At 32.8% G+C, this 16,895-nt stretch overlaps 3 protein-coding genes across 3 annotated transcripts in view; 2 read left to right on the forward strand and 1 right to left on the reverse strand.

Moving 5' to 3' along the window:
* HELRODRAFT_183193 (hypothetical protein) overlaps positions 1 to 1,078 on the reverse strand; it is a gene marked incomplete at both ends in the record, with an annotated part of 3,442 nt that extends 2,364 nt beyond the window's left edge. The window contains one exon of the mRNA XM_009012227.1: positions 212 to 1,078. Coding sequence (XP_009010475.1) covers positions 212 to 1,078 — 867 coding nt within the window. The remainder of the gene's footprint in view (positions 1 to 211) is intronic.
* Positions 1,079 to 3,410: 2,332 nt separating this feature from the next.
* Positions 3,411 to 5,097, forward strand: HELRODRAFT_183194 (hypothetical protein; the record flags this gene model as incomplete). The annotated part of the gene is made up of 5 exons (XM_009012228.1): positions 3,411 to 3,495; positions 3,994 to 4,184; positions 4,366 to 4,449; positions 4,662 to 4,830; positions 5,066 to 5,097. The coding sequence occupies 5 exons, from the start codon at positions 3,411 to 3,413 to the stop codon at positions 5,095 to 5,097; spliced, it is 561 nt and encodes a 186-aa protein (XP_009010476.1).
* A 2,331-nt stretch (positions 5,098 to 7,428) lies between these two features.
* Positions 7,429 to 15,052, forward strand: HELRODRAFT_183195 (hypothetical protein; the record flags this gene model as incomplete). Its single annotated transcript, XM_009012229.1, has 12 exons — positions 7,429 to 7,507; positions 8,073 to 8,157; positions 8,388 to 9,284; positions 9,619 to 9,700; positions 10,014 to 10,085; positions 10,935 to 11,036; positions 11,765 to 11,889; positions 12,068 to 12,199; positions 12,458 to 12,643; positions 12,889 to 13,036; positions 13,232 to 13,328; positions 13,656 to 15,052. 12 exons carry the CDS (start codon positions 7,429 to 7,431, stop codon positions 15,050 to 15,052), a joined length of 3,402 nt encoding a protein of 1,133 aa, XP_009010477.1.
* Between the last annotated feature and the right edge of the window lie 1,843 nt (positions 15,053 to 16,895).

The raw sequence follows: 16,895 nt of genomic DNA on the forward strand, positions 1-16,895 counted from the left end.
GTCATCCACATACTTTATCTGCCGTAGCCAACACACAGTCCCTGTATCTCTCCCAAACATCTCCATCCTTACCACTCTCCCAATTTTCAGCCACCTTCACTTCAAATGCCTTCCTCACCTCTGCATCCTGCAACTTCCATGTCTTTCTCTTTGCCACAAACTTATCCTTCTTCCTCCTCCCCATTTCTTTTGATGTCACATCCATCACAACCATACTATGCTGCAACATACCAGGTATCGCCTTCACATTCTTCACATACTTCCTATGTTTGGCCCTTACCAATATATAGTCGATCATCGATCTATGTTCCCCTGACCTATAAGTAATCAATCGCGCTGGTTCCCTTGTGAACCAAGTGTTCCCCACCACCATGCTGTGTGCATCCGCTAACTCCAACACTCTACGCCCTTCCTCATTCCGTATACCATATCCCCATCCCCCATGTACACCTTCATATATGTCTGCATCCGCCCCCACATGACCATTCAAATCACCCAACAACACCACAAACTCATTCAACCCCGCTTGCCCAATCCCGTCAGAAACATCATCATAAAACCTATCCTTCTCCTCTTCCTTCCTACTTTGTTGCGGAGCATATCCTGATATCACCCTCACTATTACTTTTCCAAACACCATCACCACCACAATTACCCCATTGCTTCTCCGCCTCACTTCCAACACCTGCTCCAACAACTCTTCTCTTACCATCACACCAACTCCTCCCGTACCATCATCCCCCTTCCACCACAACTTATATCTTCCACCTTTAGCCCCCACAAACCTTGTACCCTCACCCTTCCATCTGACCTCCTGTAATGCAGCCACGTCAACCATTCTCCTCTGCAGCTCCTCCACCACTTCCAAACTTCTTCCTGTCAACGTGCCTACATTCCAGGTACCAAACCTCCAACCCCTTGGTCTACAAGTAGTCCTTCCATTTATAGTGCCTTGCACCGCCACACTATAGATTGGGGTGCCAGTAGCCAGACCATCCACAGGGCCTTGCACCACAACCCCATCGACTGGGTCTCCGGAGATTCTTCGCACCCTCTTCTGCCGGATACTGAGGGCCATTGTTTTCTCCGTCATCATCATAAGCATTTATTATTTGGCTAGTTTTTACACAGGACACCCTTCCTTACGCAACCACAGTTATAAGCGGTGGGCCTAGCCTTTGATGATCCAACATCACTCACAAGGCAGTGAGGGTCAGTTTAATGTCATAACCAGGACATCAAGTTATCATATCAAGTATCAAGTTATATATATATAAATATATCATAAAATATTTGGATGAAATATTATTATTTATTTGCTGATGATGTAATTCAGAAGAGTGAAGGAATGAAATGGAAGAATGAACAACAATGAATGAATAAAATATAAATGGACTAATAAATGAAAAATTAAAAATAAATAAATGATGAATGATTTAGTTAGTAGGTTAAATAAGTTGTGATGATATTCATTTTATATATATATATATATATATATATAATTATAATATGATGGCAATTAAATATAAATTAATTATAAATTAAATCTAATGACTTTAAATTTTAAATGGCTACTAAAGCCTACCAAAGCCAACTAAAAAAGCGTTATATGTATTTAATATAGTTTATTTTTCTATAATGACATCAATCATTTAATTTAATGTTTATTTTAATCAATCTTATAATAACAAATCTAAAATTCTAATCTAAACTAAATTAGTAAAGGAATAGTATTGTAGTTTTACTTTTTCAATTACATTAATTTAATAATGATTAAATGAAACCATGATGAACGATTTTTATGATAAATTTTCGCAATTTTACACCAAAAAAGGGGCGTTATTTTTATTCCATTTTAAATGAAAAATGAAAAAAAAATAAATAAAAATGAAAAAATTTCTTTGCAAATTAACTTTTAAAAAATGTACAATGAATGTTTTTAATATGAGTTGGAAAAGAGAAAAAAACTGACTTTTGGGATTTTAATATGCTCCATAATTTTTGTAAAAATTTTATTTTGTCCCAAAATTTAAGAAACTTCATACAAATAATAAAATACTTTATTTCGAAAATAAGTGTAAACAGATTTTCAACTTAAGAAAATTTATACTTATATATAATGAAATGAAATTTATGGAAGGCCTAGCGGCGTTTATTTAAAGCTCTTTTTTTTCAAAATTTTTCGTTACTGTAATTTTAAATGTGGTTGTTGGTCTTGTTGTTTATAACAATTTTCAATGATGCGATGTAAATTTTCAATGAAATTTTTTCAATTTTTTTACTAAAAATTCCTCTTCTTCATCTCTACCAGACCATATAAGACGTTCATTTATCCAGAATCTATCATCTTGGAAGTTGTAAAGTTGTAATATAAAACACACACACACAAACACATACAAACACACAAACATACACAAACACACACACACACACACATACATACACACAAACATACACACAAACACACACACAGACACAAAACAAACAGTACATTGTTACATATGAAAGAGGTAAAATCTTGATCACCGCTATCCGTACAATGTTTTCAATGATCGATATATTGCAAACATCAATGTTTGTTTTAATCCAGGCGATTTTTCAAATATACTAGCGTATTTAATGATATCATTCATCACTATTATTGCAGTGTAGTATCGTTAGTATTATTGTAGCAGTATCATTTGTATCATTGTAGTAGTATCATTTGTATCATCATTTGCATAGAAAAAAAATACTACCACATTTACTGTCTTCAACTACCACTACTACTACTACTACTACTACTACAACAACAACAACAACAACAACTACTACTACTACTACTACTACTACAAAAACTACTGCTACTACAACTACTACTACTACCTATACGACTACTGCTGTTGCTACTGCGGCTACCAAAACGACTACTAATTTTGATACTGATAATGGTATTCTAAAATACACAGAATTTTGTATTTGAATTCACCACGCGTTGATTTTTAAGAGCCCACGCCTCCATTTGTACGAGCCTTTCAACAGTCATCATCATCATCCTTATTAATATTATTATTATTATAATAAATAGATTAAATAGGATTTTATAATTATTTCATAATTAATATTTGGTATTTGGAGTTAGAAAATAAAAGGATGTTCCCATTATTATTATTATTATCATCATCATCATCGTCGTCGTCGTCACTTGACAAATTTATATATGTAACATCAACTACGGTTCAGTGGACAGGATTGTATGAAGAGGGAGTTTTAAAATTATAATTACTTGCATTTATCAATTATATTAATTAATTAATTAATTAATTAGTTAGTTAATTAATTAGTTCGTTTTTAGCCTTTTTCTGCGTGTGTGTGCACGGTTGTTAGCAGTCTGAACGGAATTTTTTCAAATCATTACGAGCACTCACCCAATGATGATGAGGATTTTCCAGATATTTTTAACACTTTCATTCAGTTTGGTGACCTGTTTGGGGCAAGAAGAAATTGAATATAAAGGTTAGTTGACATGATTGTGCAGCAGATAAGATGCTTGATGTGTGTGTTTATTTGTGTGTGTGTGTGTGTCTGTGTTTGTGTGTGTGTTTGTTTGTGTGTGTGTGTGTGTCTGTGGTTGTGTGTGTCTGTGGTTGTGTGTTTGTGTCTGTCTGTGTTTGTGTGTGTGTGTGTGTGTTTGATATTTTTTCCTTTGAGTTACTCAACTCAATAAGAAAAAAAATTTTCCGTTTAGCGGTATCTCAAATTTTCTTCTCTTGTTTTTAGAGAAAAATTTTTTAGCTAGAAAGTTAATTTTTAAAAATTTGAGATTTTTTTCCATTATTTAAATAAAGCTTAATTAAACGTTAAAATTTTCACAACTCTGAAATGAAGTCATTATTTTTACGGTTATTGATCCCAAACATCTGTTCCCCTTTCACCGCTAATGAATTAAATTAGCAATTTTCACAAATTTCTAATTCCAAATTTGTCCGATCTCACATTTTTTCCAAATTCCAGAGGTTGAGGTGGAATGGGAAGAGGAGTACAACGGAGAAAAACTTCCAGAGAGTTTCCAGATCCGTCTTCCGATAGACGAGAACAAGACCGTCCTGCTGGATCTGGAGAAGAAGAAGGATCGGATGGACGACGTGATGGTCATTGTGGCTTCAGATGGCGAGGACACTGTCTGGAAGCCTAAGGAGGAAGAGGTACACACACACGCACACAAACACACACACACACACGCACACACACACACAAACACACACAAACGCACACACACGCACACACGCACGCACATAAATACCATAAATCATCACCTAATTACTCATTTGCCTGTTAAAACGATTTTATAAATTTTTTAATGAAACTGGTTTTTTTTTCAAACAGAGTTTCAGTCTGTATAGCGACAATGATTATCACGCTTCCTTCTCTGTCGCTAGGAACAAATCTATTCACGGGAGGTTGACCATTGTAAGAAAATCTTTTTTGAATTATTATTTTCACAATTTTTTGCACAAATAAAGATGGAAAGAGTGAAAGAAACGGAAATGAAAAGAGAGAGAGAGAGAAAGAGAGAGAGAGAGAGATAATTTTAGTAAAAGAAAGAGAATTTTTATTAATCTTTCTTTATCTGCAACACACACCACACATACACACACACGCACACACACACACAAACACAGTTTGGAAGTTACAGAATAGGCAACAGAGAGTACAGTATCAGGCCTGACGATTCAGATTTTGATAGGAAGGCCCTAGATTTGAACTCCCTGCAAGAGTTCTTCATCTCAATAAGGGGTCACAGGCACTTACTCACGGAAGATAAACCAGTTGACAGAAGCAAACATACTGGTTAGTTTGTCATCATCATCATCACACGATCATCATCATCATCATCATCAGACCATCATCATCACACCATCCTAATCATCATCATCATTATTATCATCACACCACCATCAGACCATCATCATCATCATCATTACTATCACAGCATCATCATCATAATTACATTTTGTTGACTTAAATCACGATCATTTCACTTCAATTATGTTTAAATTGTACTTTTATTCATCCAACTTAACAGGCAAAGATTATATTTATGCCGATGAATTGTGAAGATTGCCATCAGTACAAGGAAACTTGCAAATGCATTCACAATTCAGTGAATGAACAAACAAACGAATGAATTAATGAATGAAGGAATTAATTGATGGATGGATGAATTAACAAATTGATGAATGAATGAATTAATTGATGACTGACTGACTTAATGAATCAGTGAAATAAACAAACAAATGGACGAATGAGGATTATTGTAGTTTTTTTTAAATAAATTTTAAAAATTATTATTTTTAATAGCTAAATTATTCGAAACATTTTAAAAACCGTTAAAAAATACAATGATAATGTTTCATACATTCGAATTATTAATCGCAATCTAATAATAATAATAATAATATAAACATTTAAAATCAAAAATCTAGTATAATGACTTTGCATTCGAACGCGGTCACTTTGAGATACCATTTAAAAAATTTCATCTCTCTACTTCAACTTCTTCTCCTTAATATGAAGACTTTTGTCTACTCTTTCCACTAGCTTCTAGAGACAACAGTCTAATCTTTAGTGAGAATGATTTTGGAATTAATTCATTCCAATTGGAATGATATAATTGAAATTATTAAAATTAAGGATGATGATGACAAAGATGACGACGACGATGATGATAGCTATAGCATCTACGATTAATAATAGCTTCATGATATACTGCACTCTGTCGGTTTTATCTTGAAAAATAAAAATTTACAGAATTCACAGAGTTAACGATGATTCAGTATTTTTTAGGATTTTTAAGATAAAAAATTGATCAGAAATCGTTCTTAATTAAGTGTGAATTATGTCATTGAAGCTCAAAAAAATCACATAACGAAAAATGGAAAAAGCTGGAGAGAGAAAGAAGGAGGGAAAGAGAGAGAAAGAGAGAGTGAAAGAGAAACAGTAAAAGAATGGATGGGAAAGAAAGAAAGAGAAGGAGAGAGAGAGAGAAAGAGAGAGAAAAAGAGAGAGAGAGATAGTTCAATACATGAGCGAGAGATCGATTGTAAGAAGAAAACTTGATTTGAATTAAAAATCCCAAAAAAATTCAACTCCAAATTCATCTAATGTGTTGAATAATTGATCGCCAGAACGCTGTGTGGAGTTTGTTTGTCTTTACTTTTTTTCTCTGTCGTTCATTCATCTGTTTAATCATTCATTCATTCTGTCATTCATTCTGTCATTCATTCTGTCATTCATTCTGTCACTCATTCATTCACTCATTCATTCACTCATTCATTTACTATCATCCAATCTCTCAATTACTCCCTCATTAAGTCTACAATTTTTGTTTATTTTTAAAAATTTCCGTAAACACTTCATCCATTTTTCATTCATTCATTCGTTGAGCCATCCGATCCATCACTCTTTCAATCATTCATCCTGTCATTCATCCAATCATTCATCCAATCATTCATTCGTTCTCTCATTCATATCGTTTACAAGTTAACACGGACTAGTCAGTCGCTGCTATAATAGTAGCTGAAATACTAATATTTCTTTGTATTTTAACGTCGCTCTGTTAACGGATTTTGATAAACCAACGTTAAAATGATGATAAATCATTAAAATACAGGAAAAAATATAATAAAGTAACAATAGTTAATAATTTTAATATGGTACTTTTGCAACACAAAAAAATAATGATGAATAAACTAGAATTTGAAAATTTTTCTCTGCAATAAGCCAGAAGAAATATGAGAAACCCATGCTACATGTTACGTAAATCAGAGCTGGTCTTGCTTTTGTTGTTAGCCTTATTAGATGTTGAAAACATATCTGAAGGCTGGCAAAGATCTAAAGAGGTATTTTATTATTATTATTGTTGTTGTTGTTGTTGATTTTGTTGTTGTTGTTCATTTTTATTAGTGATAATAAAAGTGATACTACGGTTACTATCACTACTAAGTAGTAGCTGCAGTAGTAGCAGCTTTAGTATCAGCAGTAGTAGTATTAGTAGTAGGTAGTAGGTAGTAGTAGTAGTAGTAATAGTAGTAGTGTAAGTAGTGTAGTATCATTATTAAAAAATTTTGATGAATTATCATTATTAAATGAGTAAATGTTTAATTAAATTAAATCTCTTTTTTGGTTTCAAGTTCACGTTCCAATCCATTATTAAATTTAATCATGAGCAAATGAAATGGGTGGAAAATAATTCTTGAAAAATAATTACTGATAAAAATATTTTTTTCATAAAAGAGCTATTTAACTTTCGCCCTGAAATTTGGCAATGGTGAGGAGAGAGGCATCTTGAGGCGGTCTACTCGACAGAAAAGAGGTGAAGTTTTACAATTTTAGCGAGTTTTACATTTAGAAAATGAATAATTAACCATAAGAGTGACAGACAGCCTAATGGTTAGAGGCGTCTGGTTTTGCGTCGCACTGACCAGATTCGATTGCAAGATACTCCGGCCTGTCATGTACAATGTCTGTGATTCGTGTGTGTCTGTGTGTGTATGTGTGTGTATGTGTGTGTGCGTATGTGTGCGTGTGTGCGCGTTGTTGACACTTTTGAGAAATATTTAGCAAAAAATGAACTTTTAACATTCACGAAATATGTCGTTTTTTAAAGATAATGTTTTAATGGACAAACCTAGAATTTCTTTTATCATCATCATTATCGGCATTATCATCACCACCACTATCATCATCATTATTATCACCACCACTATCATCATCACCACCACCATCATCATCATCATTATCATCGTCATTATCTTCATCATCATTTCTATTTTAGAAAAAGTTATAAAAAAATATTTTTTTTCCTTCAAGATAATTCCTTCCGCAGCCCTGATTCTGAGTAAGAAAAGTTTCAAAACTTCAAATCTTATATAATACACTGCTACTACTACTACTATACTACTACTACTACTACTACTACTACTACTACTACTACTACTACTACTACTACTGCTGCTGCTACTACTACTACTACTACTACTACCTACTACTACTACTATTACTAATAATTATAATGATAATACGGCGACCAGATGATAGAGTAACGAGTAAGGCGTCTGGCCCTGATGTTGCAGTGACCTGTTTCGAATTCAAACAACTCCCCGACATTTTCACGCAGTATGATATGCGTGATACGTGCTGCTGATTCTTGATATTTTTGCATGTTTTTGTGCCTCTGTTATCAACGACAAATTCAAAAAAGAACAATCACTAGAGATTTATTAATTACCTTGATAAGCATATTATAATTATAATTATAACTATAATTATAATTATAAATATAATTATAAATATAATTATTTTTGCTATAATTAAAAATATTAATCAAAATTATTATTACCGATCAGAACATCTTCGTGGCAACCAGCAACAGCAGCGACAACAACGAAAGACAATGAAAATAAAGACACATTTAGCAGCTTTCCAATACGTAATAGGTTTATAACTCACGATAGGAACAATAATGATAATAATAACAACAACTATTACACTGACAACTACAACAATAACAATAAAAACAGTAACAATGACATTTACAACGGTAAATATAACGACTACGATGTACAAAACAACAACAGTTACATCGACAACAACAACAAATACTACAACAACGACAACAACAACATCAACAACAACGGTTACATCAACTACAACAATCTATTTAACACTGACATCAGCAAAAATTTTGATACCAACAACAACAACAACAACGGTTATTTTAACTTCAACAAACGTTTCAACACTGACATCAACAAACGTTTCGACAACAACAACAACGGTTACACCAACTACAACAATCTATTTAACACTGACATCAGCAAAAATTTTGATACCAACAACAACAACAACAACAACAACAACAACGGTTTTTTTAACTTCAACAAACGTTTCAACACTGACATCAACAAACGTTTCGACAACAACAACAACGGTTACACCAACTACAACAATCTATTTAACACTGACATCAGCAAAAACTTTGGTACCAACAACAACAATAAAAATGGCTATACGACCAACTTTGGAAATCCATTCGACCGCGATATAACCAATACTCTTGGCAAAGACATCTTTACTTACGGGAATAAAAAGACATTTTTTGGCGATTTTCCAAAAACACCAACAATAAATTCACATAATAATAATAATAATAATAATTATGGTGGTAGTAGAGGAGTCATACCGTTAGGAACACCACTTTACGTTCAACTATTTATAGTTGTCGATTATTCTACAACCAAAAAGTTTGTCTAAGGATTGCCCTGTTTCTGCAATTTTTTTTTGATTTTCAGAGTTTAATTTAAAATTTTAAAAATAATAAAAACGTTTCTTAATTTAGCTTGAGAGTGATAAGTTTCAATGAGGCATCGGTGCTGGGCTGGTTTGGTAGTGAGAAGATTCTGCTCGTGATTGTCACATACACACGAAACAAACACTCTGTTCTATGCGCCCAACTTGCCAAACATTAAACCATTTTGTCTGTCGAAAAACTATATAATATTAGTTATTTAATAATTATAATTAAAAATGATAATTGTGGAAAAAAATTAAAATTTTAAAATTCTAAATGAATCTCAGATGGAGGGAGATAAATCCGGATGATGGCGAGGATGTTACGAAGTTTAAGATCCAAAACTACCTGCTAAGCCTGATAAAAGAAGTTGGATAGACTTTTATAATTGATATCTTATCAATTATATTTCATTTAAAAAGATTAGTTATAGATTATTCAGTATAATTTATAACATTTGAAGGTTCTAGTGTAACAAAGGTTTGATACCAAAAAATATCCCAGATTTTAATAAAAATGTTTTATTTACATATTTAATTTAAACGTCTATCTTAAAATTTAATTAGTTAATTGATTAATAAGTTAATTAATTAATTAGCTAATTGATTAATTAGTTAATTAATTATTTAATTAACTTCTTCTATTTATTTATAAATTTTTCATAAGTTGAATTTATTTTTAGGTGAATGATCGTTATAAAACTCTTGAAAACCTCAATATAACAATGTTAATCAGTGAAATTTATTTCAGAAAGGTAATATCATTCATTCGTTCGTTCGTTCATTTGTTCGTTCATTCGTTCGTTCGTTTGTTTATTCCTTTATTTGTTCGTTCATCCATTTGATCGTTCGTTCTTTTGTTCGTTCGTTCATCTATTCATTCATTATTCCATCCACTCGTATTTTTATTTTGAAGAGATCTCTTAATTCGTTTGTAGCGTAGCGGTAGAGCAGCAGGTCTAAATTTGTTGTGACTGAGTTTGAATGCAAAGATAATCTCCATTTAAATTACCCTATGGTGATTGTTTGTCAAATGTTGAACACTCCTCTAAGCAAAAAAAAGCCCTAAATGTAAATTTCAGATTTGGATATGATTGGACTGAGTTCGAGGAGATTTTTCTGAAAAATTTATTTCTGTTTATAAGTACTATTCTCAAAACATAATAATATAAAAACTATGATCATAAAACATTAATAAAACTGTAAATAATAATTTTATTAATTTCAATATTATCATTTTAATATTTAAATATAAATTCTGCCTATATGGAGCAACTGTTGAGGCAAAAATATTGAACCAGAATATAGATTTTCTGAAAATCCGAATTTAAATTTCAAATGTTGAAAAAAAAATTTGTAACGCGAATTTTAGAAAAAATTCAGATATTTAGAAAATTAGTTATGTATACATATATATTCGTCACTATGACGTCCAGACTGTGTTCAAATACTAGCTGAGCCGAAATTTAAAATGTTATAAATTTGAGTAAACTGTTGGTTTTCATTTCAAATTTGTAATACATTGTTAAACTTGATTTTAGTAATTGACAATTTAGATAAAATTGTTATATTTTATTCAAATAAAGTTTCATGACACACATCAGTCAATCAAAGACAATATAGAAACGACTAACATAGCACCTCTAAAACACAGACAACATTCAACAGATATATTCAACGCCTTTTCTGCTGATTCGGCTTCAGAGGTATTAAAACCCATACCTTCATCTTCTCTTGATGTTTAACCTACTGTTATTCTTAAAAAATTTTCTTCAATCCTTGCTCTTGTGATCTCAAAACTTGATAATCTTTATTTTAGCAAAGGCGTTTTATCTACTACTTTCAAGACTGTCCAAGTTTATCTGCTCTTTAAAAAATCTAACCTTGATCCATCAGACTCATCAGACTATCGCCCCATCTCAAAATTGTCTATTTTTTCTAAAATTCTTGAGCGTTTGGCTTTGAACAGAGTCATTACTTAGGCTACCACTTCTTCACATTTCGCAACTTTCCATTCCGCATATCGTCCTTGTTTCTCCTCAGAAAGTGTACTTTTCCACTTACACAATCTCACTAAAATTTGTGCTAACCGGAGCTGTGCTGCTACGATCTGCCTGGACCCATCTTCGACCTTTGACACGATTAATCATCAAATACTCCAAAAATTGAGTTTATTATTGTATCTGAAGAATTTGTTAATTTTCATACATACTAACTAAATAAACAGAATGTTTGTCAAAGTGTGGGCTACAAATTAAGATGAATTAACCTTTGATGACATCGCTTTACTTACACTTACTAACAACTTTTCATAAAAACATTTTAATAATTTAAACCGCTATTGATGATAATTATTAACGCTTAAATATCATTTTATAAAAAATCATTAACAATTTAGTAGTTGATATAATTTTTTTTTATTTTTCAACCATAGGACCAATACGATTTTTCTTCAGCTAAAAGTTCTTCGACCTTACTACATGATTTTGAGATGTGGCTGTCCAGCGAAGCACCACTAACTCCAGACCGAGATTATGATTTAGCCATTTTACTTACTGAGTTCGTATTATCATCATCATCGTCGTCATCATCATCGTCATCAACATTGTCATCCTCGTCTTCATCATCATTGTCTTCATTCTCATCATATCAGCATCGTCATCATCGTCTTCATCGTCATCACAATCATCATCACCATCGTCGTCATCACCACTTTCCAACCTTCCCATCAACTCAGCCAGAACATGGAAGAGGTTTCTGGGATAACATTCGGGAAATCCATGTGCAGACCGGAAAAGATGGGAGCTGTTATCAGGGATATAGGACTCATACAGGCCTCTGATACTTTGGCACACGAAATTGCACACACGTTAGCAGCCATATTTTTTTCTCTCTCAGAGTTTCATTCTTTTTAATATAGCGCTATAAAAATACTTCAAATAATATTATATGTATTTATAAATGAATGGGCGAGTGAGTCATTGAGTAATTGATTGATTGATTAAATGAATGAGTGAGTAAATGAATAAATGAATGAATGAATGAACGAACGAACGAACGAATAAATGATCGACCAGCAGACTAACCAGCCATCCTACCGAACAAATCTAAACCCCCCCCCAAACAGTCTAGGTGCAGTCCATGACAGTCAAGTAGACCCAAGAAGCCGTGCAACATGTAATGATGATGACCAGTTCATAATGGCATCTTTCAGGCTGCCCATCGAGGGGGGCCTGAAGATGAGGAACTCCGTCCGATTTTCGACTTGCAGCTCGCAGCAGATTGCTGCACACGTGACGGAAATGAATAAGAAGTTTGTTTTATTATTATTTTTTTTATTATATATAGGATTATTATTTTTCTATTGAAAAGTTTTTATATTTAACATTTATACAAAGCCGCACACACCCAAACACCTACACCTACACACACACAAACACCTACACACACACACACACACACACACACACACACACACACACACACACACCTACACAAACACACACACACCTACACACACAAACACACACAAACACACACACTCAACGATAAAAGTAGGAAAACGAACTGCCTGCTAAATAGGCCTTCGAAATATTACACTGGAGCTAATATACCAAGAAATATCAAGATGACACGGGTTGGAGAGATGCTTACTCCAGATAAGCAGTGCAAATATGCCTACGGAAAAAATTACGTACATTGCCCGGTAAATAGCTTCACCTTTACATGCAAAAGAATCCTACAAATATTTTCTTATCTAATTCCAATAAATAAAAAATTGAATGAAACAAATTCAGCATAAGATAAAATGAAAAAACTTCTAGATATCTGTGATTTTTTTTTAACGAAAGACATGATTTTACTTTTATTGGAGGTGTATATTTCTTTTTTTTGTATGAAGGCCAATGAAAAAATTAACCAAGTTTGCCAAACTTTGTGGTGTCTGTTGCCACCAAATATGATGTGCCAAGCAAACGGAGTTACGAGAGGCGCAGAGGGTACGATGTGTGGGACAAATATGTGGTGTGTGGGGGCTCTGTGCCTGTCGAAACCTAAAAGTTGGTTGGCTGGTTGGCTGGCTGGTTGGTTGGTTTATTGAATGGTTGGTTGGTTGGTCGGTTGGCTGGCTGGTTGGTTGTTTGTTGAATGGTTGGTTGCTTGGTTGACTGACTGGTTGGTTGGTTAATTGAATGAATGGTTTGTTGAATGATTGGTTGATTTGAAGATTGGTTGGTTGATCTATAGCCTGCTTATTAGTAAATTCGACAAAAATCGTTAAGTTGTTACAAGTAAAGATTAATAACTTCTCTCGTGAATAACACCAGATCGTACGGAGAACAAAAAAAACAACAAAAATAACAACAACAACAACAAAAATAACAACAACAAAAAAAACAACAAAAACAAAAGCAACAAACGCAAAAAAGGCAACAAAAAAAGCAAAAACCGCAAAAACAAAAGATTCAACCAGATCAGCAAAACTAGTCACATCTTCACCAGTGGAAACAACACCGCGCACAAAGAAGGACAACTAAACACAACAACAACCCACACTTACATCAACACAAACAACAACACGCATGTCAACATCAGTGGCAAAACAATTAACGTCATTACGAAATTTAACGCTACTAACTATACCCCAAATCGGTCAAGAGCAATTAACAACAAAAACACCATTGCTACTACAAATGCAAGTATGGCCAACAAAAAAATCACACCCAACACTAACAACAACAACAACAACAGATTTTTAAATGAAACAACATCTTACAACAAGAATGCACTTAACACGACAAAAACTAACAACAACAGTAGCCTCACAACAACAACATTCAACAAGAAGTCGTCAGATGTTTCTAATAAAAAGGTCAAACCTAACATGACAACAAAAACTATCTCGAATAAAAACACTCTTGCCACCAGGAAAAACTACAGCAAAGACAACAGCAGCAGCAGCAACAACAACAACAACAGCAACAACAACAACAACAACAGCAACAACAACAGCAACGACAACAACAACAATATAATTGGCTTCACAAACATCACTCTCACACAAAAAAACACCACCTACACCAACAACAGCGCGAGAGGTTCCGTGCTTCAAACTGACGAACATATACAGACTTCGGAAAATAAAACGTTCACAGACGCTTACTCCAACTCCAACTCAACCTCGCCAAAAACCTCAACCAAATCCATTACAACCTCCACCAGCAGCTACTTCAACGTAAACCCTGAAGTTGAGGAAGATTTTTGGCCCTCTGACGCAGACAAGTATACAAACGTCGACGATGACGTCATAAATAAACATGAAAGTAACGGTGGTGACGTCACTGTTAAGAATGAAAAAAATGACAATATCAGTGAGAAATCAAACGATAAAAAATATAAAAAAGCGAAAAAGAAATTCAAAAGTAAGACTAAAAGAGTCAGAAATGGTAGCAGTAATCGCAAAAATGTGGAGTCGCCCAGCTTGCACGAAGACCTCAACAAAGCCATCAACTTAGACGAAATAGACCGAACTAGAAACAGAACCAACCCAAAATATAAAAATAATAACAAAAACAGAAAAAAAAATAAAAAAACTCCTAAGACTAAAACTAAAAGTGTTAACAACCAAAGAAACGACAACAAAGATTACAACAACAACAGCCGCAACATTAACAACAACAGAGTATCAGATAACAAAAGCCTAATAACTAAGAAAACAAAGTAATTTAGACCGAACAACTACAATATTGATAACGAATAAATTATGGAATAATTGAAATTCTTGATTTTTTTTATAGAAGGGTGATTGAATGTGGGTTATATAGACTTAAAATAAAATTTTAAACTTCGAGGAATAAATTTTTTAATTTGGGTTCATAGAAACACACGCGGGCACACAAACACACACATACACAAAGACGTACTTAGAAATATATTCACACATATAATACACACATTACTGAATTTATGATAGAAATATAAACAAATAATAAATACGACTGAATTAATGTTTTTTTCTTATTATATACATACTTGTACTGAATAGACAGTATAAAATTTCAAAATACAAAAAAAAGTCGAAAATTGTACGATTATTTTTTACAAAATTATACAAACGTGAAAATTTAATTAACCGAAAATGACAAATTGTCTACGGACATACAAGAAGCACCCGAAAAAAACAAATTCAGGACTATTCTATAGACATACCTGGCAGACAACAAGAGACACGTCTCAGGAAACAGAATCGAGCATGCATTTAAGTTGTCAAGCTGAGATATATGATTAGAAGTGGGAATTTCAGCTGTTATACATGTGTCATCAGCGTATTGTTGAAAGAGTGAGCCAAACGAGTTGATGATATTAGAAATAGGAGAGGTGTGAGTAGCGAAAAAAAATGGGACCAAGGACGGATCCTTGGGGAACTCAATAGATAAGGTGAAGCGAGAAGAAGAGTGGAATGAAACCAGGATAAGGCAGATCCCGTGATTCCATATTCTATTTCAAGTCTGTCAATAAGCATTTGATGATTATTATCGTCAAAAGCTGCTGAATGATCCTGGCTGACCATGACAGCATAATTTAAGAAAACATTGCCAATGAACGCAATGAATTTGTTTACAAGTCTAATTTGTACATGTTTCAACTTGTTTTTTTTATGAAAATTTAAAAATAAAGTAATATTTTTATATGGAAATATATTTTTTAAAATGTTTTCATTAATTTTCAACAATTCACTAGACCGATACAATACCAAGTTCCGCTTTCACATGCAAATTTGATTAATTGATCAGATAATTTTTAAATAAAACTTTTTAACTGAGAAATTGTATTCACATACTTAAAATTGAATACATAGAAAAGAAGTAATTGTTTAGCTGCTACAAAAATAAATAAATATGATAATTGTTGAGAATTTAATATACATAATTTTTAGAATTTTCAGGATGTTAAAACGATTTTTAGCGATGTGGTTCATGTCGTCCTGTCTGTTCTTTTCTTACATCGATTGTTCAGGTTGTAAATATTGTTTTTTTTTTCATTTTTAATTAGAAAAAATAATTTTATTGAAGAAAGAACATTCGTTAATTTGTATAGTGAAATATTTTTTAATTTGTTTCACAATTTTCTCGTGATGTATGTTAAAAACATGTGAAACAGTGACTCAAATAGATTTCATGTGGTAGTTGTGGATTTCTTTGTATTCAAACCCGGTCACTTCAACAGCATGGCCAGGCACATTAACCATTACACCATCAAACTTTTCAAAATATTACCAAAAGTTTCAGAAAGAAAAATATTATTTTTCCAACAACAATTGATACAATTTTTAGTTTGAAGACTACTTAAGTTTGATAAATCATTAAGACTCTCTTCAAAACCATCATCATCTTCAAACTCGTATTTTACGAAACTTCAGATTCGAAACAAAGAAATAGGTATAGAGAAATAATTGATTCATAAGCATTCAATTCTTAAACAAGCAATGTGGAATAAATGTTTTTCTTCAAATCATGCCGTCAACTGTTGAGTTATTTTGTCATAGTAATTTGATCATGTGTTTGAAT

Source organism: Helobdella robusta (assembly GCF_000326865.2).
Source record: "Helobdella robusta unplaced genomic scaffold HELROscaffold_101, whole genome shotgun sequence".
Classification (NCBI taxonomy): domain Eukaryota; kingdom Metazoa; phylum Annelida; class Clitellata; order Rhynchobdellida; family Glossiphoniidae; genus Helobdella; species Helobdella robusta.